The sequence below is a fragment of the Penicillium macrosclerotiorum genome (assembly GCF_028827735.1).
Source record: "Penicillium macrosclerotiorum strain IBT 26536 chromosome Unknown utg000008l_segment0_segment0, whole genome shotgun sequence".
Lineage (NCBI taxonomy): Eukaryota > Fungi > Ascomycota > Eurotiomycetes > Eurotiales > Aspergillaceae > Penicillium > Penicillium macrosclerotiorum.
In genome coordinates, this window is record NW_026643087.1 from 960,157 (window position 1) to 987,120 (window position 26,964).

At 52.0% G+C, this 26,964-nt stretch overlaps 11 protein-coding genes across 11 annotated transcripts; 2 read left to right on the top strand and 9 right to left on the bottom strand.

Moving 5' to 3' along the window:
* Window positions 1-347: 347 nt before the first annotated feature.
* On the bottom strand, window positions 348-1,128 carry N7462_008543 (pyruvate transporter MPC1; the record flags this gene model as incomplete). The annotated part of the gene is made up of 4 exons (XM_057080258.1): window positions 348-414; window positions 531-689; window positions 788-860; window positions 1,056-1,128. 4 exons carry the CDS (start codon window positions 1,126-1,128, stop codon window positions 348-350), a joined length of 372 nt encoding a protein of 123 aa, XP_056930586.1.
* A 954-nt stretch (window positions 1,129-2,082) lies between these two features.
* On the bottom strand, window positions 2,083-3,049 carry N7462_008544 (small nuclear ribonucleoprotein-associated protein; the record flags this gene model as incomplete). The annotated part of the gene is made up of 6 exons (XM_057080259.1): window positions 2,083-2,165; window positions 2,229-2,270; window positions 2,328-2,745; window positions 2,811-2,882; window positions 2,941-2,949; window positions 3,023-3,049. 6 exons carry the CDS (start codon window positions 3,047-3,049, stop codon window positions 2,083-2,085), a joined length of 651 nt encoding a protein of 216 aa, XP_056930587.1.
* A 359-nt stretch (window positions 3,050-3,408) lies between these two features.
* On the top strand, window positions 3,409-4,122 carry N7462_008545 (60S ribosomal protein uL5; the record flags this gene model as incomplete). The annotated part of the gene is made up of 3 exons (XM_057080260.1): window positions 3,409-3,411; window positions 3,492-3,889; window positions 3,996-4,122. The coding sequence occupies 3 exons, from the start codon at window positions 3,409-3,411 to the stop codon at window positions 4,120-4,122; spliced, it is 528 nt and encodes a 175-aa protein (XP_056930588.1).
* Window positions 4,123-6,610: 2,488 nt separating this feature from the next.
* N7462_008546 (class I adenylate-forming enzyme family protein) lies at window positions 6,611-8,507 on the top strand (the record flags this gene model as incomplete). Its single annotated transcript, XM_057080261.1, has 5 exons — window positions 6,611-6,947; window positions 7,018-7,763; window positions 7,824-7,921; window positions 7,971-8,092; window positions 8,143-8,507. 5 exons carry the CDS (start codon window positions 6,611-6,613, stop codon window positions 8,505-8,507), a joined length of 1,668 nt encoding a protein of 555 aa, XP_056930589.1.
* A 40-nt stretch (window positions 8,508-8,547) lies between these two features.
* Window positions 8,548-10,434, bottom strand: N7462_008547 (MFS transporter; the record flags this gene model as incomplete). Its single annotated transcript, XM_057080262.1, has 7 exons — window positions 8,548-8,796; window positions 8,859-9,003; window positions 9,063-9,487; window positions 9,557-9,674; window positions 9,759-9,997; window positions 10,105-10,204; window positions 10,286-10,434. The coding sequence occupies 7 exons, from the start codon at window positions 10,432-10,434 to the stop codon at window positions 8,548-8,550; spliced, it is 1,425 nt and encodes a 474-aa protein (XP_056930590.1).
* A 927-nt stretch (window positions 10,435-11,361) lies between these two features.
* N7462_008548 (uncharacterized protein) lies at window positions 11,362-11,883 on the bottom strand (the record flags this gene model as incomplete). Its single annotated transcript, XM_057080263.1, has 2 exons — window positions 11,362-11,619; window positions 11,734-11,883. 2 exons carry the CDS (start codon window positions 11,881-11,883, stop codon window positions 11,362-11,364), a joined length of 408 nt encoding a protein of 135 aa, XP_056930591.1.
* A 1,241-nt stretch (window positions 11,884-13,124) lies between these two features.
* On the bottom strand, window positions 13,125-14,995 carry N7462_008549 (putative carboxylesterase; the record flags this gene model as incomplete). The annotated part of the gene is made up of 3 exons (XM_057080264.1): window positions 13,125-14,128; window positions 14,239-14,517; window positions 14,638-14,995. 3 exons carry the CDS (start codon window positions 14,993-14,995, stop codon window positions 13,125-13,127), a joined length of 1,641 nt encoding a protein of 546 aa, XP_056930592.1.
* A 725-nt stretch (window positions 14,996-15,720) lies between these two features.
* N7462_008550 (uncharacterized protein) lies at window positions 15,721-16,250 on the bottom strand (the record flags this gene model as incomplete). Its single annotated transcript, XM_057080265.1, has 2 exons — window positions 15,721-15,993; window positions 16,218-16,250. The coding sequence occupies 2 exons, from the start codon at window positions 16,248-16,250 to the stop codon at window positions 15,721-15,723; spliced, it is 306 nt and encodes a 101-aa protein (XP_056930593.1).
* A 354-nt stretch (window positions 16,251-16,604) lies between these two features.
* Window positions 16,605-20,247, bottom strand: N7462_008551 (pyruvate carboxylase; the record flags this gene model as incomplete). The annotated part of the gene is made up of 2 exons (XM_057080266.1): window positions 16,605-16,712; window positions 16,774-20,247. 2 exons carry the CDS (start codon window positions 20,245-20,247, stop codon window positions 16,605-16,607), a joined length of 3,582 nt encoding a protein of 1,193 aa, XP_056930594.1.
* Window positions 20,248-23,218: 2,971 nt separating this feature from the next.
* N7462_008552 (uncharacterized protein) lies at window positions 23,219-23,536 on the bottom strand (the record flags this gene model as incomplete). Its single annotated transcript, XM_057080267.1, has 1 exon — window positions 23,219-23,536. The coding sequence occupies one exon, from the start codon at window positions 23,534-23,536 to the stop codon at window positions 23,219-23,221; it is 318 nt and encodes a 105-aa protein (XP_056930595.1).
* Window positions 23,537-25,020: 1,484 nt separating this feature from the next.
* Window positions 25,021-25,630, bottom strand: N7462_008553 (uncharacterized protein; the record flags this gene model as incomplete). Its single annotated transcript, XM_057080268.1, has 2 exons — window positions 25,021-25,443; window positions 25,580-25,630. The coding sequence occupies 2 exons, from the start codon at window positions 25,628-25,630 to the stop codon at window positions 25,021-25,023; spliced, it is 474 nt and encodes a 157-aa protein (XP_056930596.1).
* Window positions 25,631-26,964: the final 1,334 nt, after the last annotated feature.

A 26,964-nucleotide genomic window follows, 5' to 3' on the forward strand; every position in this document is an offset into this window, starting at 1 on the left:
AATAAACCAGAGGATATTGTAGTTAACGCGATTCCTTTCAGTAATAACCTATATACAGCGAACTGGAAAGCAGATAGCCCAAGTCAGAAGGCTAGCAGTGCTCATCTGCCCAGTGCGAAGAATTTTCCCTCAACCTAGTCGTTTCTTAAACGCCGCATATCCACTCTAGATACCTCTATATCTTTCGCGCTTTCTTGTCGCTTTATCAGACTCTCAGAGTCTGATTAGTCAGATACAAAATTCAAAAGACTTGAAAGAGGTGTATAGAGATGCAATGCTGCGAAACAAGATACAAAAGATGCAAGCCAAGATGATCAATCAAAAGTACAGCCCAGATCCGGGGCTTTTTATGCCTCTGCAGCCTCCTGGCCGAGCTTAGCCTTCTCGGCGAGCTGAGCTTCCCGGCCACCCCAGCTAAATGACAGAAAGAAAGTGAGAGTTAGTAACCATTTTATTAGGAGAAGTTCAGGGCGGGCTTGGTATGAAGACAGGACGTGACAATGGGTTCGCGAAGGCGAGGAATGACGTACTTCCAATAGTTCAGGTATCGGTAGGCTTGGGTAGTCTGAGCGCCAAAGTTGGTCAGGTGGCAGGCAAAGAGGAGGTAATTCTTGGGTGTGACAGCGAGAGAGTAGCGCATGAAGGTGGCGGCGTAGACAACCAGGGCGCCGGTCATAGGGCCGGAAATACTACTCCAGAGTCAGACACTGATGGCCAATCCCATTTCCGAAAACACAATGAATATTATTCCAACCCAGAAGTTTAGCTTCAGTGAAGTTCAACGTACATTTCAGGATCCTTCTGAGTGTCCATCACGGCCGCAATGGGGATACCGAAGTTGGAGACGGGGCCCCAGAAGTCTGGAGAGAGATATTGTCAGCGGGAACGGGCACCAGAGTATATCATGAGCCCAGAGACATGACAATGCCCCCAATCCGCAGTGACGGAAAATGCCATTTCCATCTCTGCTTCGCGTTGGAGGCAGGTCCTTGCGGCAGGCCGATCTCGGTCCGGGGAGCTGCGGCGGGAAACTCGGAGGCGGATGCAGTACGTACGAGTCGAGCAGACATAGTCCAGCACCTTATTGGAGCGGATCTTGGCATTGATAGCCTTGATAGCAGCAGCCATGACGAAGTTGCTGGAGAGATCGCACGGGTAAACGGGGTCAGTAGAGGTGGAGGTTGCGGTCTGCGGGTGCGGAATTACTCAACTCGAACCGGCCGGCGTTGACCGCAGGTCACGTGCACACCGGCCTTGCTGGGCTCTTATCTCCGCTATTTTCCATGTCAAGGGAATCCCTTGTCATATCATTTGTCCAGCGCAATAGAAATTATCTACTGCTTCGCAAAGTAGTGAGACGGGTGTGACATGTATTCATAATGTATGGAAAGTTATCAAGGGTAAGAATTAGGGTTCCTTCAATAGTAAGCTTGTCTTTTGTTGTTCAAGCCTAATAAATATATATAATTGTACAAATTGAGTATTTATTCATTAACTTTGATGACCTAGAACGCTACTATATTAACGGGACCACGGATTATCCATCTATTTTCTTTAAGTCTTTAACAGTGAAGGTACATATAATCAAGTGCAATTGAATTATCCTTATTTCATATGATGTGAATCTGGGCCCGAAGGCTGGAGACTTAACCAGCACATTATACTGATTTGTTCAATGTTAAGAAAACATGAACCACTCGCTTATACAAGCGGGGTACTACATGTAGCAGGTGTACCATAGAAATGCGATGAGTGAAAAACCATTGAATATGCATCGAAATTTGCGACAAGGGGGTCGTAGGAGGTAGCTAGCATTATGTTTTTGGTACTGAGCGCGAATCTCAAAAGAAATTTTCGGCTTTTGGTTTCCAACCTTTGAAACGACCTCCATCCGCATGCGCCGCAACGCCTTGCCCGGTAAACACGGGCAAAATAGCCTGTAGACTTGTTGATTGATATCCTGTCCCGAGGGCGAGGATAGTAGTTCCACCTGATCTCTGAGTCTTCTGCCCACCTCACTAGATAAAACAGATCACCGAAGTTAATAAGCCTGAAATGACATTCCCGTATAAATCTAGCCATTTATCGGCCGCCAAAACCAGGCGGCGGGTATCCGCGTCCCTGCCCTGGGGGCTGGAAGCCAGGAGGGGGCTGGAAAGAACCGGCTGTAGAAGATACATATATTAGTATTTTTAAACAAAAAACTGAAACAGCGAGAAAAGACTTACGAGGACCTTGAGAAGCAAAGCCAGGAGGAGGGGCAAATCCAGCTGAAAAACAGGAAAGTTAGCATCTGTAGCACAATCCAGCTGTCCTGATTCACTTACGAGGTCCACCAGGGGGTCCTCCACGACCACCGAAGCCGGGCGGCGGAGCACCAGGAAAACCGCCAGGAGGAAAACCAGGGAAGCCGCCTGGGGGCGGAGCACCACCAACACCAGCAGCGGGACCACCAAGTCCGATGGGCAGGCCACGACCAGCGGGCTTGCTGATGCCAGGGCCGGCAGCGAGAGTTGCAGCAGCGCCAGCAGGACCCGGGCCACTGCCGAGGCGAGCAGAGGGGTCGGCAGGAGGGGGACCGTCAACTGAACAAGACACGACCTGGGTACCGCGAATAATAGTCAGACCAAGAGTACGCTTCTCTTCAGCCTCGACCAGCGGGGTGTCGGAGGAGCCGGCGGCAGGCTTCGACTTCCGCTTGATGCTGCGAAACTCTTCTGTGTCGGCGAGAACGAGGTTCATGTGCTATAATTGAAAGCCAGGAAAGTCAGATTGAGTATTTTGGGATGGGTGAATTGGATGCGACGAACCTTATCAAAAGCCAGCATTTGACCGGTCATCTGGCGGCCATCGCTGAGCGTCACCCTCATCCGGAAGTTGATCTAGAACATTGGTTAGATTGTGAATTAGGGAGAATAGCGTTCTTTCAATAAAACTCACGAGATTTTGCTAGGTAATAGACGTTAGCGATTGCCATTGACCACACGAGTCGGGGATTGCACAGAGGGCATGAGAAACTTACCATCTTGCCCTGCTTGTTGGCGGCCATGGTTGGTAAGAAAAGTGCGCACGAATGCGACTTGAATGACCCAAAAAATTCAAAAGACAGCGGAACCGCTCTCTTCGTAGGGGGAGGAATCGAGCAAGACGCGAGATCCTTTTGGTCAAGCTTAGCTCTTCGATGCCCAGGACTCAGGTTCTGGATATCGGATGACTCAGCTACCTGACTCAGCAACTCACAGTCGGCCTCGATGGGGCAACTGACATAAGCGCCAAGCCCTGCAAACCCTCTCGCTTCCCGATTCCCGTGACTCGGCTCCCGTGACCGCCCACACAAACCGCTTTTGTGCTTTTCACAGATTCCTTCACTCTCGTCGACAACCACATCCACGCCACACATCAGTCGCCATGGTATGTTACCACCACAACCATCCCTCCCCTCAATCACATTTCCCCTCAATCGCATCTCGCCAGTTCTAACGAACATGCAGTCGGACGGAAAGGACAAGAGCGCCAACCCCATGCGCGAGCTGCGCATCCAGAAGCTCGTGCTGAACATCTCTGTCGGCGAGTCTGGTGACAGACTTACCCGTGCCGCCAAGGTTCTTGAGCAGCTGAGCGGTCAGACTCCCGTCTACAGCAAGGCCCGCTACACCGTCCGTACCTTCGGTATCCGTCGTAACGAGAAGATCGCCGTCCACGTTACCGTCCGTGGCCCCAAGGCCGAGGAGATCCTCGAGCGTGGCCTCAAGGTCAAGGAGTATGAGCTCCGCAAGCGCAACTTCTCCGAGACCGGCAACTTCGGCTTCGGTATCAGCGAGCACATTGATCTCGGCATCAAGTACGACCCCGGTATCGGTATCTACGGCATGGACTTCTACTGCTGCATGTAAGTGACCGCCATCTGGGTGACAATATAGAATGGGAAGGAAGAGAGACGTTCGGTCACCTGTTTTTCGAATTGGAGCATAATTGACAAATATTTTCCCTCATAGGACCCGTCCCGGTGAGCGTGTTGCCAAGCGCCGCCGCTGCAAGTCCACCATCGGTGTCAACCACAAGATCTCCGAGAATGAGACCATGAAGTGGTTCAAGAACCGCTTTGACGGCATCATCCGGTAAATGCCCGGTTAAGATGTGGGGAATTGGGGAGGCCGGTTGAGACTTGTGATTTACGATGCATCGAAGGGAGCCAAAAAATTTCTCCGTCCTCAAAAGAAAACAAAAAACGGCTCAAGACGGACCCGTCGATTCAACCGGCCGGGCTCCTGATCTCTGTGTCGGATATGGTGTTCTGAAACTTTTTTTATTCTCTTACGGCAACCAGGATAGGCGTGTTAAGAGACATGAATCTACTACCACCTTGCAAAAATTTGCGTTTTCCTCCTTTTCACAATGAAGGCTACACAAAGGGTGTTGTTTCCGCATAATCATTGCTGAAAAGGCTGGCTGGCACTGGACTCACTGTCTTGTTGTTTAGCTTGGACTTGGTTGACTTGGTCTACTCGACCGGGTTGAAGAGTCGGTCTCTACTACACACACAAGCGGTCTTGTGTGATGGAACGAGTACCATGCCTTGGCCTATCTGTCTATTGCTGTCTACACTCTATACCTGTTGTCTTCCGTGTAGCCGTAGGCTTTGTAACTCGTAGCTGTAATCGCCGCATGTCGTCGTCTTGCCCTAGGATAACGGTGTCGGTGCTGTGGAGGATCTGTGGGGTATCTTTGGAGCGACAGGTGTGTCTACTTCTCCACATTTGGGTTCACTCTTTGGGTTGGGGTGTAAAAGCATCCTAGATGTTTTCGTGGGAACGATCTACCATTACCCAAATGGACATACTGCCAGATGAGGATGAGGGTCTGAAACTCACTGGTAGTTAGTTGCCCGAGTATCTCAAAGCCTGTGTTTTGGAATTTGAGATCGACCATGAAAATACATCTACATGTTATTAACCATGGAATCAAATACCCGAAATTCAAACGATGGTATTATGCTGCTCGTCCACCGGTGATGGTCTTACGGCAAGTACAATAAGCTCCATGATACTTTCCCAGCCCATGTAACAAACCTCTGTTACAGGATTGTCAAGCGTGCAGAAGGGCCAACCAACTGACCCAGTACTGTCATTTTCAATCGTTTTAAAAACCGAAAGGGGTTTAAAATTGCTGAAAATTGCCGAATATATCCCCATAAATCCCTTAGCCAGAGGTAATGTGCCCGAAAGAAACCCAAATCCTGCAAGTAATGCACCCAAGGGCAAGGAGGTAGATACATGTATATCATGGGTATGATTATAATCACAGTCAATGAGTTGACCATGGTAAGTTTGTGAAGCTTAGCTGCGAACTGGAGAGCATTGGATATTGTAGTCGCCTAGTGTGCAATTGACTCGCTTCCGATAGAATAACAGAACGGCATACATTAAATTTCTATCTTTCGAAATATCAGTAAGTCACATCTATCTCATCTTTAAATTGTACTTTGAAGAACTGAATCCTGGAAAGATTGTTTCGTTCGTATCATCTCACAGTGATAATGACGAACAACGAAGCATGATGAATAAAGGAGCAGACCGCTTTTGAATTTCTTATAAACCCTACTTTCTAAGCCTAGCTAGGAACACGCAAGAAGCTATACTTCAAATAAGCAAGCCTTTGACTTGCTAAATTATTGATCTTTTCCAGCAAACTATCTGCCTATATCCCAGAATCTTTGGCGCCATGACATATTGAAGTTGTATATGGTAAATATCTAGCATGCCAAAATTCTTTATAAGCATTGAGAACCCTACCAGTAGGTTTTCGGCTGCACGAGGCTCTAATACCTTCTCAATGTGGCTTTGGTGGCCTGATTGGAGAAGATAGTGTTCACAAGACATTCGTCATATACGGCTTTTGTTTCGCGTAAAGCGGCCAGACAAGACCTCAGGTATTCAATATCATCAAAAATAGATATGTTCCATCATTTAATTTGATGTTAGAACCCCCCAAAAAATTTGGTCCAAACCATTTTCAAGGAAGGAATTCGGGATGAGAATTCGGGATGAAAAGACTGTGACACGAGGTCGATCTGTTGCCAACCAAAGAAATTATTAAAAAATATGACTACGTTTATTACATTCCAAGTGGGGTCATATCGAAATATCATGCAATAAAGATGCATCCACATATATTTGTTTTGTGAAATGCATGAAAATAGCCTAAAATGGCCGAAAACTTCTCCTCGAACTCGGGGTTGAGATAAGTCTCCGGGCCATTTTACCTACCGAAAGAAGCTTTTGGTCGAAATGCATAGGAAGCGCGAAAAAGACCCCAGCGAAGCTAAAACTTAAAATACGGGCCGTAATCTTTCGTTCTGCTCCACTTTCTTGCATTCCACCTGGATCCGCATCGTCTCCGAGCTATGCAAAAATATCCACCCAGGCAATTTAACAGCACTTTGTTTTAGCGTGGCTGAATTGCCTTAAGATCAACGAAAATAGGGGCAATTAGGGTCAGAGCTAATTGATCATAAAAGATAGGCTTAAAATGGCAAACTTTTTTTAGAGCAACTGTTCGCCGCTATTTTGCCGCAGTCTTGCTCTAGTAATATCAACTACTACAAACAGATATGGCAGACAAGAAACTTGCGCTCATCCTGGAAGAGGATGGGGGATTTCCCAATGACGCCATTTTTGCAACAAATCTCATTCCTGTTGCGCGCGAAATCAAGCGAGCTGTTTTTCATGACCCCGCGAAAGACCTGAATGTGACTTACGACCAGTTCTTGACCGATGTTGTTTACATGCGACGTCAGTTGAAGGCGCATCTCTCGTCATTTATCGATCCTCAGAATGGATCTATGTTTGCAGAGCCTGTACTGATCTGTACGCTCGCTCCGGCAAACTATGAATTTGCAGTGGCAGCGTTCGCGATCCTGGCGCTCGGTGCAACAATTGTACCCTTGCGTAGGCCCATTTTCCTTCCCATATTGAACGAGAAGAAAGAGAAGGCATAACTAATAAACCAATATTATAGCAACCAACACAACTCCTGCCCTTGTCTTTCACCACCTTCGCAAAAGTCCAGTCAAATACATCCTCGCGGGATCCGATTTTCTGGACCAAGCGAACGAGTTTCAAGCCTATGCAAACCAAAACTTCCTTCCAGCTGTCCAGGTCGAGTCTATCACTGTTCACAATGAGTGTCCAGATTCACTGTGGGATCTTCCGCACGTGAACATTGCCGAGAATCTTACATTCCCTGAATCTCGCCCGGGTATTGTCTTCTTCTCGTCGGGTTCAACCGGTGTTCCCAAAGGTGTTATACACAACCGGGGTTTCTTCTATAACATGCCTCGCCTGGCGCCTGACGAAAGCTTCCTTGTGCACCGTCCGGCCAGTTGGCTCGCTGGAACCATGCCACTGGCATCCGCAGTCCTTGGGGGCGCACGGGCCGAGATTATTGACCCGGCGTCGCCGCCTGAAGCATTCTGGGAGCGGTTGCGAACTGACAAGATCACAACGCTGATGACGACGGTTGTACTTTGGGAGAAGATGGCTCGGTACTACAAGCACAATCTGGAAGCTCATCCAGATCGGGCGCAGTATGTGGCGGGGCTGCACAACCTGCGCACCGCTCTTATCGGTGGGAGTGTGCCTGTGCCGTCGTTGTTGAAGTTCTATAGTGAGGAGTTCAACCTACAGCTTGGGATCGCGTATGGGTCCACAGAAACGGGCAAGATAGTTTCACTTTTGCCTCCGGGAGTACAGGTCGAGGAGAATGTGAGTCTATCCCTATCTTGGAATGTAGCTATGGACTATGAGGCTGACAGGACTCTATAGCGCTGCATTGGTAAGCCTCTGTCCCCGCAGAACCCATTCAAATTGTCCGATGGAGATCGAGGTGAGCTTCTTATTGGAGGAATCACAACATTGCTTGGGTAAGTTTATCTCGGAGAAAAGCCCATATAAATTACTAACTCGGGTTAGATATATCAACGACGAAGCCGCGATCCGAGCGGTGCTTGATGACGAGGGATACCTGCGAACTGGAGACCTAGTCCACAAGACAGGCGAGTTCTACTTCTTCGATGGCCGGGCATCTGTTGATTGTGAGTTGAACCAAACCCGCTGGGCCTTCTGGAGCTAACAATTTGAAAAGTCATCAAAACCCCTGGAGGCCCCGTGCCTGTCGTACAACTCGAGGAGGCTGTGCAGACGCTTGAGTATTTCAAGGAAACCTACGTTGTTCCAGTAGAAGATCAAGTTGTCGGTCGACGAGTTGGAGTGCTCGCTAGACCTCGAGATGCGTCAGTCAGCCTGGCGAAGTTACGGGAAGATCTGGCATCTCTCGTGGCACCTCACATGCTCCCCAGTGCTTTCCGAATCTTGGAAACTGATGATACGATTCCGCTAACGTACACTGATAAGGTGTCGAAGAAGGATATCATGAAAAAGTTTTTCTTGTGCGACTCGGAGGGAAAGCTGCCGAGCGTTGTGGAGTTGATGGACCTTGAATTTCAATAAATGGTGTAAATAAATTATGCTTTTGTCTGAGCGATTTAATCTATTCCATGCCAATTCGACTTTGTCTGAGCTGTTCACCATATTTATAAAAGATCACAGGTGAGAAACCAAACAATATAGACAAAAATGCAAGAAGCGTGTTTCCCCAGCCCAGCCCAATCCGGTCGTAAAGACCCAGTCCACCGAGCGGGACAAGACCTCCCGCAATACTTCTAACCAGGCTATTGGCCGCGAGTGCGCTGGATGCATAGATGGTAAAGCTATCGACAAGGTACGTTTGAATAGCGGCCTATTTTCAATTGTTAACAACACCAGCAAATGCCACAGAAGGCATCTGAAGGAAAAACATACAAAGCAGCCCATCAAGCTGAACCCACAAAACCCAGTGCCGATAATTGAAACAATCCAATGAAGATGATACTGTGCTGTCCAGCCATAAAGAACCAATCCGATGGGCATAGCAAGAGCACTAGGTATTAGTGGAGGCAGTCGATACCTTGCCAGAATATCAGCAAAGAGACGCGAAATTTTCACATAAGAAGACGGGCCACATACTCCGGTTTTGCACTTCCATGCTTCGCAGCCAATTGAGCATTAATGCGATCACTATAGCAACCAAAGATCGCCATACCCAACGCACTTCCAACTCCGAGCCCGAGATAAGCTAAACCAGCAATACCCTCTTTGAATCCGTACTCGTTCTGGAAGACGATCGAGAACGTAGTAAACAGCAAGTAGATGATGCCATACATGACCGCCATATACAGCGACGTTCCCAGGATAATTGGGTTGACCAGCATACGCACGGGCCGCGTGACAGCCACTAGTAACAGCTGGCGTAGGCTCTTCGCTGATTTTCCTTCCACTTGGTAAAGCGAGTCCCCAGTCTCTTTACGGAGCCTTGCGGCCTTGCGCTCCAGCAACACCGGACCGTATGTTTCGCGGAGGAAGATAAACGCCACAATCGTCGTGCACCCGCTCTGTCAGATACCTAGTCAGAACAGAACCCAGCCGTTTCGTAGTCATCAAAATCAAGAAATTGGACATACAAGGATGGTCAAGGCCCAGAAGATCCACCTCCAGCCCTTGGCCTGCGCGAGAAATCCGCCGACAACAGGGCCCAGCACCGGGCCAATGAGCATACTCGCGGAGAAAATACTCATGATGCTAAAAGCCTGAATATTAGCTTCGCTTCGCTACAACAAGCATTCGGTCTCGCAACCCAGTAACGACTGCCAAGGAAAGACATACAATCCGCGTTCTTGCGCCGGGACTAAATCGGCAATCGTGCCTCCACCATTGGTCAAGGGCGCGCCACCGAAGAAGCCAGCAGCGACGCGGAATGCCAAGAGCGCTCCAATATTCGGTGAGAGACCGCAGCATGCAGTGAACAGGGTGAACATGATGTTAGAGACGTGATAGATCACGTTCCGGCCGTAGACCTCAGAGAGCGGCGCGAGGATAAGGGGACCGAGGCCGAAGCCGATGATCTGGGGTTGGTTAGAGATTGGCTTTTTAAGCTTGAAAAGAACTCTTTTATTTTTCCAATTCGATCGAGGAGGAGATATAAAACGATGAGTGAAAATCTCAAACCTACATAAATCGACACGGTGAAGCTAAGAAGCGTGTTCGAGGTCCCGGGGAAGTCCTTTCCGATCGCTAGCAAAGCAGGAGACATCGTAGATGAAGCGAAGGGTCTGTTTGTATTCGATATGAGTTGTCAGTGCCATTTTGCGAACGAGGGAAGAGCAGAGGTGGAGTGGAGTGTGCTCTCGTACGTGGTGAATCGCATGGCGCACACGGCCACGATAATCCCTCTTTTGCGCCATCGTGGCCAATTGATTGGTTTTTCAGGGTCTTCAGGGCTGTTCCAGTCGACATTGTAGCTGAATACCGGCTTGTCCACTTCGACTGAGGACACCGACATGATGTTTGGCTCGGAGCCGGTGGGTAAAGGTCTGAGAAAGGGAAATCAAAAGCTAAACACTTTCTCGAATAATAACAATCAAATTGAATCGCAATCTAATGAAATCACAAGCAAATCGAATCTCGAGCCTTGCAAGGGGGTCTGGCGCTAGCGAGCATTCTTTGCAATGGTCACAGATTGAGAAAAAACGCCACGAAGATCTTTCACCCGGGTCAAAAAGCAAAGGAAAATATCAAGGCGGAAAAGCCCTGGGTGGAATTCCTGGCAGGGGCTCGCCATCTGGGTCTGTTTTGAGATGATCGAGAAATTTCCCTAGGACATTTTGCTTGACCGAAACTTGCGGCCTGGCCCACTACGCTGTTCGGATAACGACGATCATCGCTCCCGTTGGGGATCCACTGTGGACGGATATTGTATTGTACCGTACTGTACGGTAGCCTGTCGAGCCTAGCGGGGCCTAGCCCCTGCATTGAATCTGTCTGGGAGTCTGCAAGAAGACGCCGAGGGTGGAGTGATTATCGGAGATGCTTCTCTTTCGTGCTACATCTGGTATAGTATAATACGGTTGCACCCACATGCTAGTTCATAGTAAGCCGCCTGGGGCGTATGGGCCCAGATCGGCGCTCATAGAGGCTGCCGTGCTAGATTTTGAGACCGAAGACCCCGCGTGGTATGTGAAATAGCCAAACAGCTTGAATGAGGAGACAAATGTCCATTTATCAATCGCTTCCGATTCTACGTCAAATGACTCAATTAAGGCCAGAAAGTCACCAAGATCAAGACATCAAAGTTGATCAAAAGAAGTTAACATACAGAAAAATATTATCAATTGTCACAATGAGAATAAAATTCGACAATCTGGAAAGCATTGCTTCCGATACCTCCCCTCACCTGTAACAGCCCTCAAGAAATAAATATGGGTCTGCTTTATTTGCCGCGCGTATAGCCCTCCCACAACTTGGAGAAGACGCCGCCCTTCTGCTGCTGCTCGCTCCAGCTGGCGCGACGATCGACCATATTGGGATCGGTCGACTCGCGCTTCTGGGTGTGCAAGTTCGAAAAGAGACCGGAGCCGGAGCCGGCGCTGGAGCGGCGACGCTCGTTGACAGAGGAGTAAGGCTGGGAAGAATTGTTGGAATCGGCGGCAGGTTGGTTGGATGCACTGCCCGTGGAAGAGGAAGAGTCCTAGAAGGATGGGAGTTGGAGATTAGAGATGTCCATAGTCCATAGTCCATAGTCCATAGTCCATAGTCCATCATAGTAGGCCACGAGAAGGGATGGAGGCTAAAGAGGACATACACGGCGGGATGCGGCCATCATCTCGGGTGTTAGGGCCCAGGCTGCCCGAGAGGCAGGCCCTTTGGAGCCACCGCTCATCCAGACATTGAGGTGCTCGTGGCGGTCGCCGGGGTTGCCGTGCCAGTGGCGCTTGGTGTTGTCGTCAGACATTTCGTTGACGATCTCAAAGAGCGCGGAGTCCGTTGTGGGTAGTTGTGGGTGTCCTTCACGGGGATGGACGAGGAATGACTTTTTGTCGTTGATCTCGATTAGTCTTGGGAGACCACAGAGGAGGGGAATGAAGAGAATAGGCAGTAGAAGCCAGTGGGAGGTTTGGAGAGTAAAGGTCAGGGTAATTTGACGTCAGTAGGCAAGAGTATAGAGGTATAGAAGTATCGAATACAGAGCGTGGAGCACAGGGGATCTAGATGCTCTCTTTTAATACGAGAGGTGAAGTTGGCATGGAAGTTGGGAAGATGATGGAGTCAAAGACGTCATTGGGAGGAGGTGCGGTATGCGGGTATTGGATCCGTGGGCGAGGCCACGATCCGAGGTGGCCGGTGGCCAGCGCTGGTCTTGTGCTTTGAGGATCAGGGATCGAGGACAGAAACCTTCACATACCTGCTTTTCACAGTTGTCGGGGGATCAAAGCAGAGGGAGAGTATCTGGAGGGCCCAACGGAGGGGGAAGCGCTTATAAAACAGACACGACCGACTAGACAGAGATGCCGTGCGGGCAACACCCTTGCACAACCCACATCAGGGCCCCGGCGATGATCAGCCAGTCGCGAGATGGATCCCGTTCAGAATCCTCCGAACTTCGGTCGTTGGATCAAGCATGATTGGTGATTACGCGGATTCCTTTGATGCTGCTATACTAGACGCACCAGAGGGGCTGGATCAGGAGATCTCCGGAAGGTGTCCGTAGGTCGAAGGGGCTCCATTGGCTAAACCAGCAGCTCCACGGATTCGTGTCCATCTCGTTAGCTCCATGTCAAGGCAACCGTCCTCGATAGAACCGGGCACACGGCGGTACTTGAAGAACCCGCCATTGTTGGCCGGAGGAGCAAGTACTCGCGTGTCCCGGCGATGCGGCTTGACGTAAGACGGAATGCGGGGAAAGCTCGACGACACACTCGGCCCCGCCAGGTACCGAGTACGGGCCCGTCAAGCGTAGTCAGCGTAGTCTGCATATTTAAAATATGTACCCTGTACTTCTAGCTCCCCGCCCCCGCGACGGCCAGTGCAGCATGTGCGGTCGATCGTGGTCCAAGTGAAGTCGAGTAACGCTTCGTCTGTCATTCTTCATTAAGAGCATCTATAACGTAAAAGCATAGGCTGTTCAGTCATCAGAGACTGGAAGTCTCCTGGCCACCATTTTACACTTCTGCATTGGTCGAGGACCAGCTTCAATCACAACCGCGACTTCTCCTCCCTCGCCCGATCGGCCGCCCGCACCGTCTTCCATGCCTTCACTCCCTCGTCCCACAACGCATCTTCCTCCTTCACCTGCACCGTCCCATCTGCCTTCAACACCCTCACGCCTCGTCCCGTCGTCCCCCATCCAAAGTCTCCCTTCCCACCCTCCACAAACCGTCCCAATGGCCCGATAAAGGCCTCCCGCACCACTCCTTTCTCCCATCCACTCAACACATCCCCATTGCCCCAGAACCACAGCGGATAATCCGACGAATGCGTGACCCCCCACTCCACCGGGATACTCTTGTCGATGCACTTCGCCCGGAACTCAATCCGGTACCGGTGCACCAACCGCGACGCGTCCACGCCCCCAGCGTTCTCCGTCAGCGCATACACGAGCCCCCGCTGCATATGGTACACCTGCATGTCCGCGTACACCCGGCCCCAGGCGTCACTCACCCAGTCTGCACAGCCGGCTGGCAGCCGCCCGCCCGGGTAGTGCAGTGGCAGGACGGCATCGACGATGTGGGCGGGGTAGTCCGCGACGAGCCGGGCGCGCAGGGCGGGCAGCGTGTCGGCGGTGGGCGGGTACCATACGCTATAGAGGTGGTGCTCGTCGGCGCATTCGCCCACGAGGAGGCGGACGTTGCGGCGGAGCAGGGCAGCAGCGAAGGCGCCACTGTCCAAGGAGGCAAAGAGCGCCGGGGAGATGAAGCCGGTGTCGGTGGTTGGGCGGAATTGGTGTATGGGGATGGTGGGGAGGGCGTCGATGAGGGTTTTCGGGGGCAGGGCGCGCAGGCGGGCGAGTTTGGCAGGGCCGGGGAGGTCTGCGGGGATGGAGAGTGCGGAGAGAAGTTGGTTGAATTGGATTTGGGTCTCGGCAGGTTGTTTAGGCTGCACGGCGGGGGAGTTCGAGAAGATGCAGGCCTGGCGGATAATGGCTTGATCGTCGGGTTGGCGGAGGTCGTAGGCGAGTTGGTGGAAGACAGAGTTGGCGCCTGAGGTATGAGAGGTTCGCGGTTAGCCATTAGACTCTTTGTGCCTCTCGCAGATTAGGAGTAGGTATAAAGGGAATGGGTGAGGTGGCATGGGTTGGTGTATGACTGACCTGCAGAGTAGCCGGAGATCGTGATATTCTCTGGATTGCCTCCAAAGAGATGGATGTTCTCCTTCGTCCACTCCATTGCCAGCCGCTGGTCCCAGAACCCGTGGTTGCCCACAGTCTCACCGACCTCGCGGGCGTCTTGTTCCAGCTCAGCCGAGTACAAGAATCCGAACACATTGACCCGATATGCAGGCATGACGACCACGCAATTCAAGTCCGTTTCGCCCAGCAACGCCGCCGCATTGAAACTGTTCGGTGAGCCGAACTGGAGCCAGCCACCATCTAGCAGCTGTGGTCAGCAAGCAATCTTTCGGGAAAGGTTGTAGATCTCTCTCCGACCCCCCCCATCCCCGGGGATGGGACCAGGTCAGAGCCAAGCGTTACAAGAGCAGATGGACATACGAATAAACATGAAAACTGGCCATCCACCCTTCGGGGGCTTTCCAATAGGCAGCCACACATTACACTGGAAACAATCCTCAGTCCAGGCATCCTCGTTGGGTGGTGACAGGCTCATAAATCCAGGCTGGGGGCACAGCCCAGCGCCAGTGTCACATGTACCCGGTGCATCTGTGGTGCCATAGGTATAGGAGGCAGGCAGGCGACGGGCTCGGCGCCAGCGCTGGATGGGCGGGAGGCCGTAGCGGACGCCTCCGAAGTAGTGGCACAAGTCGGATCCTTGCTGTGTAGAAATGGTGACACCAGCAATGGTGCCGCGGTGGGCAAGGGAATGGAGGCGTGGACGACGAGTTGTTTCCATGATTGTGGATTGAGAGACGTAGGTCTGGAAACACGGGGGCTGCGCAGGGAGATAAGATGACAAGTATATTCTAATCAGATCAGTGAAAAAGATAAAGGAGGTCCTCAATCGAAATAAGGCTGTAAAGGTGGAGATATGCAGGGTGCCTGTGGCTGTTCCTGTTACTGAGAGCCCGCGTCTCGCACTCTTTGTCGCTTGCCGTGATGCGTCCGGACAGGCCAGAAAGGAAGAGGAGCTCTCCTCGGAACGCGCTCCTTTTATCACTGCCCGGGCTTCATTCCGAGGGTCTCACCTGCTCACGGAAGATAAAGGGTAGCCGAGATAACCAACTCACAGGCCCACCCCATTGGTAATGGAGACGAGCAGATCGGCAATTGGTAGTTGGAGAGAGGTGGATTGCGGGGAGGCCCGCTGGGGTTCCGGGCATTCGGAGGGCTTCGGGCTCCAAATCTGGGGCCGAGCGAGATAAGCGATAGTTAGCCACGGTGGACGTGCGAGAGCTGTGTATAGCACTTACTACTAGCATGATTCCTGCACCTTTGTAAGTTAAGGATTCTTGAATCGCGGATTGAATCATTCTGGATCCGACAACTGCTTGTGATGTGGTGCTGTGAGCTCTAATTTGCATATGCCAAGCCCAACAGGTTATCCAATATGCATCGGATAATTGTGTTCGATATAGGTTCTTGTGCTTCAATTTCCGTGCGAGTTTCGAGCTTGACACACTAAATCTCCAGTTGCCAAATGTCGTCGGAAGACCAGAATGCAGCAAAGGCTCGATAAAAACAGCATTCTTTGTATGCGTGGGCTGCCTTGGCTAGAAACCCAAAGATGAGAGTATAGGACTCCAGTGGTGCTGATTCAAGATTCTGGGAGCCCGGAGAAGAGTTCACTGGTTGAAAGCGGAGCTCATATAACTCGCACCGATAAGAGATGTAAACAAACATATCCAGGCCCCGAAGAAGAGCATCCTTCTGATCTTGGTGCGAGGTTGTTGCCTATATACATACCATTAGAGCCAAGGACAGCACAAACAGACGAACACATACCTCAAATAGAAGCCTGATACCAGCCTAGGGCAATCCAGCATGAAGTGGATCAGCATTTTTAATATTTGACTGCCTCGAATGTCTCCCCACCGCACAGCTAAGCTACATGAATAGGTAGCAGTTCTGGCGCAATGGGAGAATACCAGACGGCTAAAGAGTCAAATGAAGCTTACTTTGAACCATTTCCTCACACGGCGATGATACATGTCGCCTCCTGCCTACCTACACTAATCTTACCACTACCACTTACAGACACACCATCTCCTACGAGCTAAGATCGAGATTAAAAATCCAATCCAGTTGATTGACAACGTCGATAAATTTAAACGACAAGCAAAGACCAAGATAAATCCCAGAAACGGAGCCATAACCAAAAACCACAAACGCTGGAAATAAAACAAAAAGAAAAAGAAAAAGCTTTCGTTCAAGTCTTTGCGCATTACCAGGTCGTGCACGACGCTTATACACAGACAGAAATAAAACAAGACCAGAGTCCTGCAGACCCGCACTTTTCTTGTATCCACCTTCCATCTTCACTACTACAGGACAGACCGCGGCATCTATGCCTTGGTGATCTTGCAGATCAGGTCCTGGCCGTCGACGGAGTCGCCCTCCTTGACGAGCATGCCGGAGACCTTTCCGCTGTGCGGGGCAGAGATGACCATTTCCTTTGGAGAAAGTTAGTATGATTGAATCGGGAGAGGAGGGTGGGCTGGTGCTTGTGCTTACCATCTTCATAGCGCTCAGCACGGCGATAGGATCGCCCTTCTTGACCTCGTGGCCGTCGTGCACACGGATCTCAACCACAACACCGGACATCGGGGCACCGACTTGGCTGCTGTCGGCGGCATCAGCCTTGGGACGGGCGATGTTGTCGACAGAGGCCTTCTGGTCATCGACGCTGACCTGGCGGACCTCGCCGTTGACTTCGTAGAAGACCTCGCGCTGGCCGGTCTGCTCGGAGAGCGGGCCGATAGCCAGCAACTTCAGGATAAGAACCTTACCCTTCTCGAGCTCGACGTGGAACTCCTCGCCGATCTCAGGCTTAGCCAGGAAGAAGCGAGTGGGCAGCACGGACAGATCGCCAAACTTGGCGACGAACTTGCGGTAGTCCTCGAACACCTTAGGGTACATGGCGTAGGAGGCAACGTCGCACTCAGTAGCAGTGCCGAACTTCTCGCGAATCTGGTTCTTGATGCCGACAAGGTCCAGCGGGTCCAGATACAGACCAGGTCGCTTGTCGAGCTTCCGACGGTTACGGAGTGCCCGGGAGCGCAGCGGCTCAGGGAAGCCGCCGAAGGGCTGGCCCATCAGGCCCTCCAGGAACTCGAGCACAGAGCCGGGGAAGTCCAGCTCACCGGCGCGGTCGATGACGTCCTGCTCGCTCAGCTTGTTGGACACCATGAACTGAGCCAGATCGCCAACAACCTTGGAGGTCGGGGTGACCTTGACGATATCGCCGAGAAGGTCATTAGCGGCCTCATAGGCCTTCTTGGTCTCGGCCCACTGCTGACCCAGACCCAGCTGGCTAGCCTGGAAGATCAGGTTGGTCAGCTGACCACCGGGGATCTCGTGCTCGTAGACCTCGGGATCGGGACCGGTCAGGCCGGCCTCGAAGGGAGAGTAGAGCAGACGAAGCTGAGCCCAGTAGGTGTCCAGAGCGCGGACCTGGGCCAGGTCGAGCTGAGGATCCTGCTCGGTACCACTGAGGGAGGCAAGAATGGCTCCAATGCTGGGCTGCGAGGTCATACCCGACAAGCTGTCGGTAGCAGCATCGACGGCATCAGCGCCAGCCTGGGCGCAAGCAATCATCGAAGCAACACCGGTACCGGCGGAATCGTGGGTGTGAACGTGAATAGGAAGGTCGGGGTAGCGCTCACGGAGAGCGCCAATGAGCAGGCGGGCAGCCTGGGGCTTCAGAACACCGGCCATATCCTTGATACCAAGGACGTGGGTGCCCATGGAAACAATCTTGTCGGCAAGAGCGAGATAGTACTCCAAGTTGTATTTCTTGCTGGGGTTCAGCATGTCACCACTGTAGCAGATGGTGGCCTCAACCACACCGCCGGCCTGCTGAACAGCCTTGATGCCGACCTCGAGCTGATCCACGTCGTTCAGGGCATCAAAGACACGGAAAATGTCAACACCATACTTCTTAGCCTGCTTACAGAAGTGGTAGATGGCGTTGTCAGGAAGGGAAGAGTATGCCACACCGTTGGCGCCGCGCAGCAGCATCTGGAAGGGGATGTTGGGGACGGCCTTGCGGAGCTTGCGCAGACGGTCCCAGGGGTCCTCGTAGAGGAAACGCATGGCAACATCGAAGGTGGCACCACCCCAGCACTCCAGACTGTACGCGTTGGACAGGGCATGGCTGGTCTCGTGGGCAATGTTGAGCATGTCGATGGTACGCACACGGGTGGCGAGCAGCGACTGATGGGCATCACGCCAGGTGGTGTCCATGATCAAGCAGCCCTTGTTGGCACGCACAGCCTTGGCGAAAGCAGCCGGGCCTTGACTGTCAAGGATCTGCTTCCAGCCCTTCTGGCAGGGGGCGGAGACGTCAAGAGCATTGCCAGAGGCGTCCTTGAGGATGGGCTTGATGATATCGCCCTTGAACTTGGGCTCGCCAATCTGACCCTTGATGCTACTGCCGTTAACAGCGACGTCACCCAGGTAGGCCAGCAGCTTCTGGGCACGGTTCTGAGAGCCGACCAGGGCAAACAGCTCGGGGGTGTCATCGATGAAAGTGGTCCAGCAGGTGCCATCGATGAAGGTAGGGTGGCTCAGCAGCGAAGCCAAGAAAGGAATGTTGGTCTTCACGCCGCGGATACGGAACTCAACCAGAGCACGCAGCATCTTACGACGGACAATCTCGTAGGTGGAACCACGGCAAGTACACTTGACCAGCATGGAATCGTAGTGAGGGGTGATGATCGCACCGGCGAAACCGTTACCACCATCGAGACGGACACCGTTACCACCGGCAGATCGGTACACCTCAATCTTACCAGTGTCAGGGGAGAAGCCCTTGGAGGGATCTTCGGTGGTGATACGGCACTGAATAGCGAAACCGCGGGTGGAGATGCGGTCCTGGGTCAGACCCAGCTGCTCGAGAGTGGCACCAGCGGCGATCTGAATCTGAGCAGCAACGATATCGATGCCAGTGATCTCCTCAGTGATGGTGTGCTCGACCTGAATACGAGGGTTGATCTCAATGAAGTAGTAGCGGTTCTGCTGGTCCACCAGGAACTCAGCAGTACCAGCGTTGCGGTAGTTGACAGACTTGGCCAGGCGAACGGCATCAGCCAGAATCTTGTCCCGGACGTCGACAGGGAGGTCCTTGGCAGGGGCGATCTCAACGACCTTCTGGTGACGACGCTGGACGGAGCAGTCACGCTCGAACAGGTGGACCACGTTGCCCTGGTTGTCACCGAGCAGCTGGACCTCAATGTGCTTGGGTTTGTCGAGGAAGCGCTCGACGAAGACGGTGCCATTTCCGAAGGCCGACTTGGCCTCGGAGGTGGCACGCTCGAAGGAGTCCCGGAGCGAGGCCTGGTCGCGGACGACACGCATACCACGGCCACCACCACCGAAGGCAGCCTTGATGATGATGGGGAAGCCATAGGTATCAGTGAAGGACTTCACGTCCTCATAGCGCTCAACGGGCCCCTCCGTACCGGGGACAACCGGGACATTGCACTTGATGGCCAGTTGGCGAGCGGAGACCTTGTCACCCAGACGCTCAATGGTGTCCGGGGTTGGGCCCACGAAAACAATGCCCGCCTTCTCAACGTTTCGGGCAAACTCGGCGTTCTCCGACAGGAAACCGTAGCCGGGGTGGATCAGGTGCACACCGTGATCCTGGGCGATCTTAATGATCTCATCGCCAGCCAGGTAGGCTCCCACAGGGGTATATTGCCCCCGCCGACCAATCATGTAAGCCTCATCGGCCTTTTGACGGTGCATGCCCAGGCGGTCCTCATGGGAGAAGACGGCGACCGTCTGGAGGGACAGCTCGTGGGCAGTACGGAAGATTCGAATGGGGATCTCACCACGGTTGGCGACAAGGATCTTCTGGAAGTGCATGATGGTCGAGTTTGCACGCAGGCGCCGGTGGACGGAATCCTGGTGATGCTCCGAGTGATCCTCGATGAACTCGGAGTCATCGATGGCGTCCTCGGGTTGGCGGTGCGGGGCAGCCATGGTGATAGAAAGAGGAAGAGAGGGAGGGAGAGAAGGGGGGTATGGATTTTTATACAGGGGTGCTAGGATGCGAAAGAGAAACCAGTGTCAATTGCACCGCTCTCGATGGAAGACGAGGAGAGCGTCGGCGTGACTCACGATGTTGGAAAGCTACTGGGATTGAAGCTCCAGATAAGACCCCAGGCCGGTTTCGGCAGAATTCAGCGCAATCACTTGCACTCGTACAGGGTCAGAATACAGACAAAGACCCTGAGATGGATGGAAGAGAAAGGGAGAGGGGTGGGAAAAGGATTGAAATAGGCAGGGGAAGAAAAAAAAAGGCCAGCGGCTATTTGGGGGTTGAGGGGCAAGATAAAGGCGAGGGGGGGGGGGAGGGAAGCATATGCGATCACGGGCGGATCTGCAGCATCACGTCCGGGGGCGAGTGGGTTTGGGTGGAACGGGCTGGTACCGTATCCCATACCACACCTAATAGTAATACCTAATTGTAGAATAATACGATCTATAATCGAATCCCATTTCAGAAATCATGCCTTGCGAATTATCCAATATTATCCAATGATCCACCCGTTCCCCCTCGATGGAAATTCCAGACCGGCACTTCGGTCCATCGGTACATCCATGACTCCAGGAATGAGGTAACAGCGCTGACCGCCTTGGCTCCCCCAGCCCGTGACTTCCCCGTGACTTCAAGTTCTCACCGGCACACCGAACGACTCTGCTAGTCGACACTTCCAAGGGTCTTGGTCGCCTATTCCGGCGGGGCAGATGGTTACTTTTTTTTTCTATGCTCTGATTTTATGCGATTAGAACTGTCATTGCTTTTGCGCTTACCGGTCTCTTGCGTCGTGGTTCCACCCTGGTATCTCCCCGCTCCCGGCTCTATACAGACGGGCCTCGACGCGAAATCGGCGACAAGATCCTCCGATGATCTCATCGGTCCTGAGCCTAATCCACCCGAATCTGAAGAAAAAAACGCGACTTTGCGTTGACAGGGTGATCGCGGGTCCCACGAAAACAACCTCGGGTCCTCGGGCCTTTCCTCCCCCAGGTTCCTGGTGCCGGGGAATGGAGCATGTTCCCCCTAGGGCGTCTAACGAAAAGAAAAGGCTAGTTCCAGATTCGTTGACCAGTCGAGCGCACTGCGGATATCGTCGGGAAACCTGGAGTTGGTCCGGGGGAGACTCGGAGAACTCTCGATGTCTGACGAACTCTTTCCGGGGACCAATCACCCTCTCCGATTCCTCACGTTGGAAGCTCGCTCCTCTTGTGGAAGTCTATGCCCCCCAAAGGTGGCCCGAGTTGACCTCGGGGAAGTTCATTCCGAAACCCTCCTCTGTCCACTGTCGTTCCCCTTGCGATTTTTCCCCGTTACGGACAACCACGATCGCATCCTCCGGTCTTTGAAAGTCAATTGACTCATGAGACTCAATTCACTCCAATGAGGGGGGTTGACCCTACTATTTTCGTGTTGATCCCATGGCCCCTTCCCTTCCCCCCCCCCCTTCTTCCAGCCCCGTCCAGGTCCCAGGCCAAGGTCCCGTTCCCGCATCGGAGAGGGAACCGAAGTCCACGAGGACTTGTTGCCCCGTCCTGCCAGGCGGTCCCGCGAAATGTGTGACCGGTCATGCGTGTCTTTCTCTAGAGGAAAGGATCTCCTGCTCGTCTCCGACCATGACGGACGAGGGCGCGCAACCTACCTCTCGGAGTATAGAGCGACGACGTAGCCCCGTAGTCTCCGGTCTTGGAAATTTCCTCGGTGTCTCCTTCCGATTCACCGAGAGGGGGTCAAGTCGACTCGCAGGGGGGCGGGTTCATCGCCGTCGCGACCTGACGCCTCACTCTCTCCCACTTGGCGACGATGATCTCCCGTTGCCGTGACGGGGGGGGGAGATGTCGAAAGGCCAAGGACAGGGCCAAGCGCCGCGGCATACCGAGGCAGGCGGCCGGGGGGCCCCTACCATCTCTGCCACTCCTAAACACCAGCCCGCAATTGATAACCAAAATATATATTTTCCGTCGTGATAGATATTCCCCGGCGGATAAGCCGCCATACGACCCCGGAGATCCGGAGATCTCTGATCATCTTTGAGCACCTGTGAGCACTAGTCGCACTCACAATGCCAATTTCAATAGCTTCAATGATTTCTCAACAAAACTGTTCTCTCTGCTCATACGACTCCGTACATCTAGCCATGTATGCTGTATGCACCCCTCTCCTTCCGTCCGTCCGTCCAGCTTAGCCTGTATTATGACTCGTCGTAGCCTGTGCTCTGGGGTGTCTTCTCACTGCTTTTGGTTTGTTTTTTCACCCCCCATTAGGGAAGCTACGTAGTCTGACCAGAGCGAAGCCAACCACAGCCAGTATACCCCGTACTCCGTACACGAATACACGAACCATCCCTGTCCGATAAGCAGCTTCCCAGCGAGTGTTCCCTGCCCAGTCCTCCAAGTCTTGGAAGAAGTCTTGGAAGTAAAGTTCTTCCACCGCTAACCATAATCCCGTCTTGGAATCCAATCAATTGCCCATGCAATGCTTATCTTACAGATACTCGCTTCCGCCTCGATGTCATCCCCTGCGTCTGCAATTCCCTCCATCTGAGTCTTCGATCACGCAAAACCTGCATGGAACCCAACCCCAAACCCCAAGGTCCCTCTTCCAGTTCGAGATCGTCCCACATTGGCCCCCTCCCCAGTCCCGCCAGCTCCCCCCCAAATTCCTCTTTCTCTTCTCCATATTTCTTTTTCGGATTGGGTTCCACGCCCTCAGTTCCATACCGAATCAAATCCTACAAAACCAAGCCCTCTCAATCATCCCCACATACCTAAGCCGCATCTAACCCTCCAGGCACCTCTAGAGCTATGTCACAAGGTCTTTCTCAATTTTGCGGAAAAAGTCACTGCCACTCTCTCCCATTCTGCCAATATCCACCATCGACGGGCGTGCCGACCGCGCGTTCGCGGAACCGGGTTAAAATCTTCCCCGCGCGCATCTCGGCTCCCTCCAGCCGGTGACGTTGAGGCCGAGGCCGAAAAGTGCCAATGTACCGATAGGACTAAGGGAAGAAGAGGAGGGGAAAAGGTCTTGACCGAGAGCTGTGGCCAGGATATGACAGGGATCGGGAGAAGCCAACGAGCGCGAAGCGATTAGCAACACTAGCAACACCCGGACAAACGGGAGGCGTCTTTTACTGGACTTGAGAGGGGGGGGAGGGGGGTTCTCGAAATCCTCGCCGGCGGTACGGATAGGATCCCTGTATGCGCCTGTACCAACGCCATCATGATGCATGGTTTAGTGCGTTTGCGATGTGCAGAGGCATATCTAGATCTCCACTATTTCATCGTCCATCCTCCACGCGCCCGGGGGCGCTCGACTCCAGTCTGCCTATCTAGGCCTCTACGAATGGTAAACTATTGCTTGGCGAAGTCTGGAAATCTGGCACTATGTACTCCATACGGAGTACACTGAAAAGGTGTGCGAATGATCTACCGTCCAACTATCAAATAGAGACCCATCTAGCCACCGACCAGGGCGTGTGCCTTTCCAATAGTCTCGCCAAGATACCCTCAATCCGCCCAACCCGCGAAACAAAAAGTGCGCCAAGCCACCCAATCTGAACCACACCGCGGGAGATGTGCAACCCGGCGTCATGGCGGAGTGACATTTCAAAACTAGGGGGCATGTTGCAGGACTGGGCGCTGCAGAGGATATTTGCAGAGAGCGGGGAGGGGGCTAGGGAGGGTTGCGAATGATTGTCCTTGGCGGGCTTGGCGGGGGGAGGGATTGGGAGGGATTGGGAGGGATCGTGATTAGAGCTGCGGCTGGGACTGGGACTAGGATATCACACTTGTCAGCTGATAGAGATGGATGGAACCATTCCTGTGTCCACATTCCAGGTGCCAAGTGTTGCAGGAGGATAATGTGCGAGCTTACCTGAATGTGGACAGCGGCGTGAGTGCACTATTCAGACCTTTGGTTCCACAGAACTCTGTGCTGAAATACTAGCTCGTAAGCAGGACGGATGAAGAGAAATCCCTCTGGATAAGGATACTACTTCATATCGGTTTCCTGCGTTTGGGCGTACATCCCTGGTCAGATGTATAGGTGGACCTCGGATGCAATCATTTAGGGTTAAAGCCTGCCGGTAGGCCAGGAGTCAACTGATTTAGCCTAATCTTAATTTCTAATTGCTCACCGGACTAGGGCACTCGGTCGAAAAAAAAATCATTTCGTTGACTCTGACCCTGAAGGCCCAGTTGCCAGAGGTAAGCATGAAAGTTGAAAGCGATCTTAAAATGTTTTCGAGGGAAGTCCCGCCATCCTTTTTGACAGGCAAATGAATCAATTCTATCGACGATGTCTGAACCTTTGTTACAACCTCTTTTTAGCTTCGAGGCCAATTGTCCGGGTCCTATTTCCTTTTTTTTTTTTTGAGGTAGTCGCTTTTCTGGAATACCTGTCAAGTGATGTGAGCCCAGTTGGACATCTTCAAATCTTCTTTTCTGTTCAATTTCGATGTCATCGTTTCGAAATCCCCTTCGATCCTTGACGCAGTGATAAGAACTAGAATGTAATCAGAAACTTGTCAACGAAGCCCTCGGGAGACTGAAGATTGGCTATCTGTAGTGAAGGACGTCCTTCACTGGGCGCTCTCCGGCAACGTCATTGGTCTGGACATATTCGAGTAGTCCTTTTGCAAATGCAGCCGTTACAGCAGTAGCATGCTCTTGCCTTTTTTTTGATTTTTGATTTTTATTTTTGTGCAAATACGCCTAGTCACAGATTCCTCGAATGACAACGCACGGAAAATTGTTCATCAGCCCGACCGCTTCCATTTCGACACAGAGAACACGACCGCCGAGGTCCTTGTTGAGAGTTTCTCGGAAGACAGCGCCCTTGATGACCCGGTTACCGGACGCAATAAGACTGTACTGTACACGCATATCTCTGGGTTTCCTCTCGGTCTTGGCCGTGTCACAGAATCGGCAGTTCACTTCCTCGTCTCCTTGTCCATCATCCGAGGGGAGTTCACAATCCCTGGACCTCGCACTTGCATTGCTGTAATCATTTTTAAATAGAACATTCTCGAGTAGATTCGATCTCGAATACTTCGGCGCCAGCCTTGGCCATCTCTCTTTCCGCGCATGGAGATTCTCCGGTATCTTTGATCCGGTCAATTCGTACTCCGTCTCCAACTTCGATATAGCTGTTAGTAGCGATGTTGGAGGATTGTTCAATGATCCGGTCCGCTCAAAGCCCCCGCCTTCGTTTGCTTAGCCCATATCCCAGTGGACCACGCCAGGGAGCTGACCAGATGGTGTACTGACAAACCACGTCGCGGAGTCTCCCCTTGGGCGGAACACCACCACCGATGCCAACCATTAGACCAAATCTTCCGATGAAAAAGTGGAGCTCATCTATACAATAACGGTGGCTGCAGGATTGTTGTCGGTCTGTCCTTTCGGGAGACAAGCTATAAATAAATTAAACGCGCCAACAGATCCAAGGGTGTACGTGTTAGGGTCATTTGATGCCCTTCGCAAGATCGGCGTGTCTCTCATCCAGCATAGCTGTTGTTATATCTTCATTATCTTCGCGCGCTCCATCACATTTTGCCATCGCTGACTTGTTCATGGATATATGAATGACATATGATGTGGATATATGGAAAAGAAGTCTGATAAGGAAGAAACTCGAATGCCGTATATAGACTTATCTTATTGGATTCCTATAGGAGTCAGAATTTGTTGGAGTATAATAGCCCTTCAGATATCAAAATTGTAAAAGCTGCCAGATTTGGGGTTCCTTTGATGTGAACAAGACATTTTGGGCGCCTAGCTTCTCTCTTGCCAAACACCAATACCGACTACGCCAAACGCATATTATGAAAACATACTCATGATCACGCATAAACAATTATTAGCGCCAAAAGCTCAGTAAGTTTGAGAAGGACCAGATCCTCTGCTGAAACATTTAACTGATCATGTCAAAATGGGCGACGGTGACTTTTGAGACCATATGGTGGATATGCCCTACTAGATAGCGATTAACAGTTCAAAATGTTGAGGGACAGAACCTTATTCATTGCAGATAGGGAGATGGGCGACAGGGGGTCCGAGATTATTTTTCTAACACTGCTAACATCGCTGTGGAGAACGCCCGTTCAATCTTGGTTTGTTTCCAATAACTAACTAATTTTTTTGATGACGAATTGGGCCAAATCAACAGGAAGTGAAAGACACCGCGGGAAGGATGCTTAGCAAGCAGGAACATGGAGCAAAGAATTATGTATTTCTAATGAACGCCGGATAGATCCGGGATCTACTAAAGAGAGAAGAGAATTGGGTACGGAGAAGTCGATCCTAAAGTACTTCAGGATTGTATCCAAACGGACAGCTGAGGTCAGGAAGCCATTTGGCATAGCCGGAGAGGCCGAAAAGGATCTCAAACGGTCTCCAGAATGGTTCGGGTCTGTCGAAAACTGGTGGGATCTCTCAGGGTCGCCATCAATTGTACGTCGCATGCGCCGCTGATCCTCCAGGAAGCTGACCCACAAATTTCTCGACCGCTGAATTGGGGTTACCCTTGTGTTTATCATATAAGGCGTGCCATGCCACCTTTTGAAGTAGAGTTCTTGAGAATATTGTCAGTGTATCGCGTGGAAGCCGATATCGAATTCAAGTGTAACTCCCAAGGCCAACAAAAATTCACGGAAG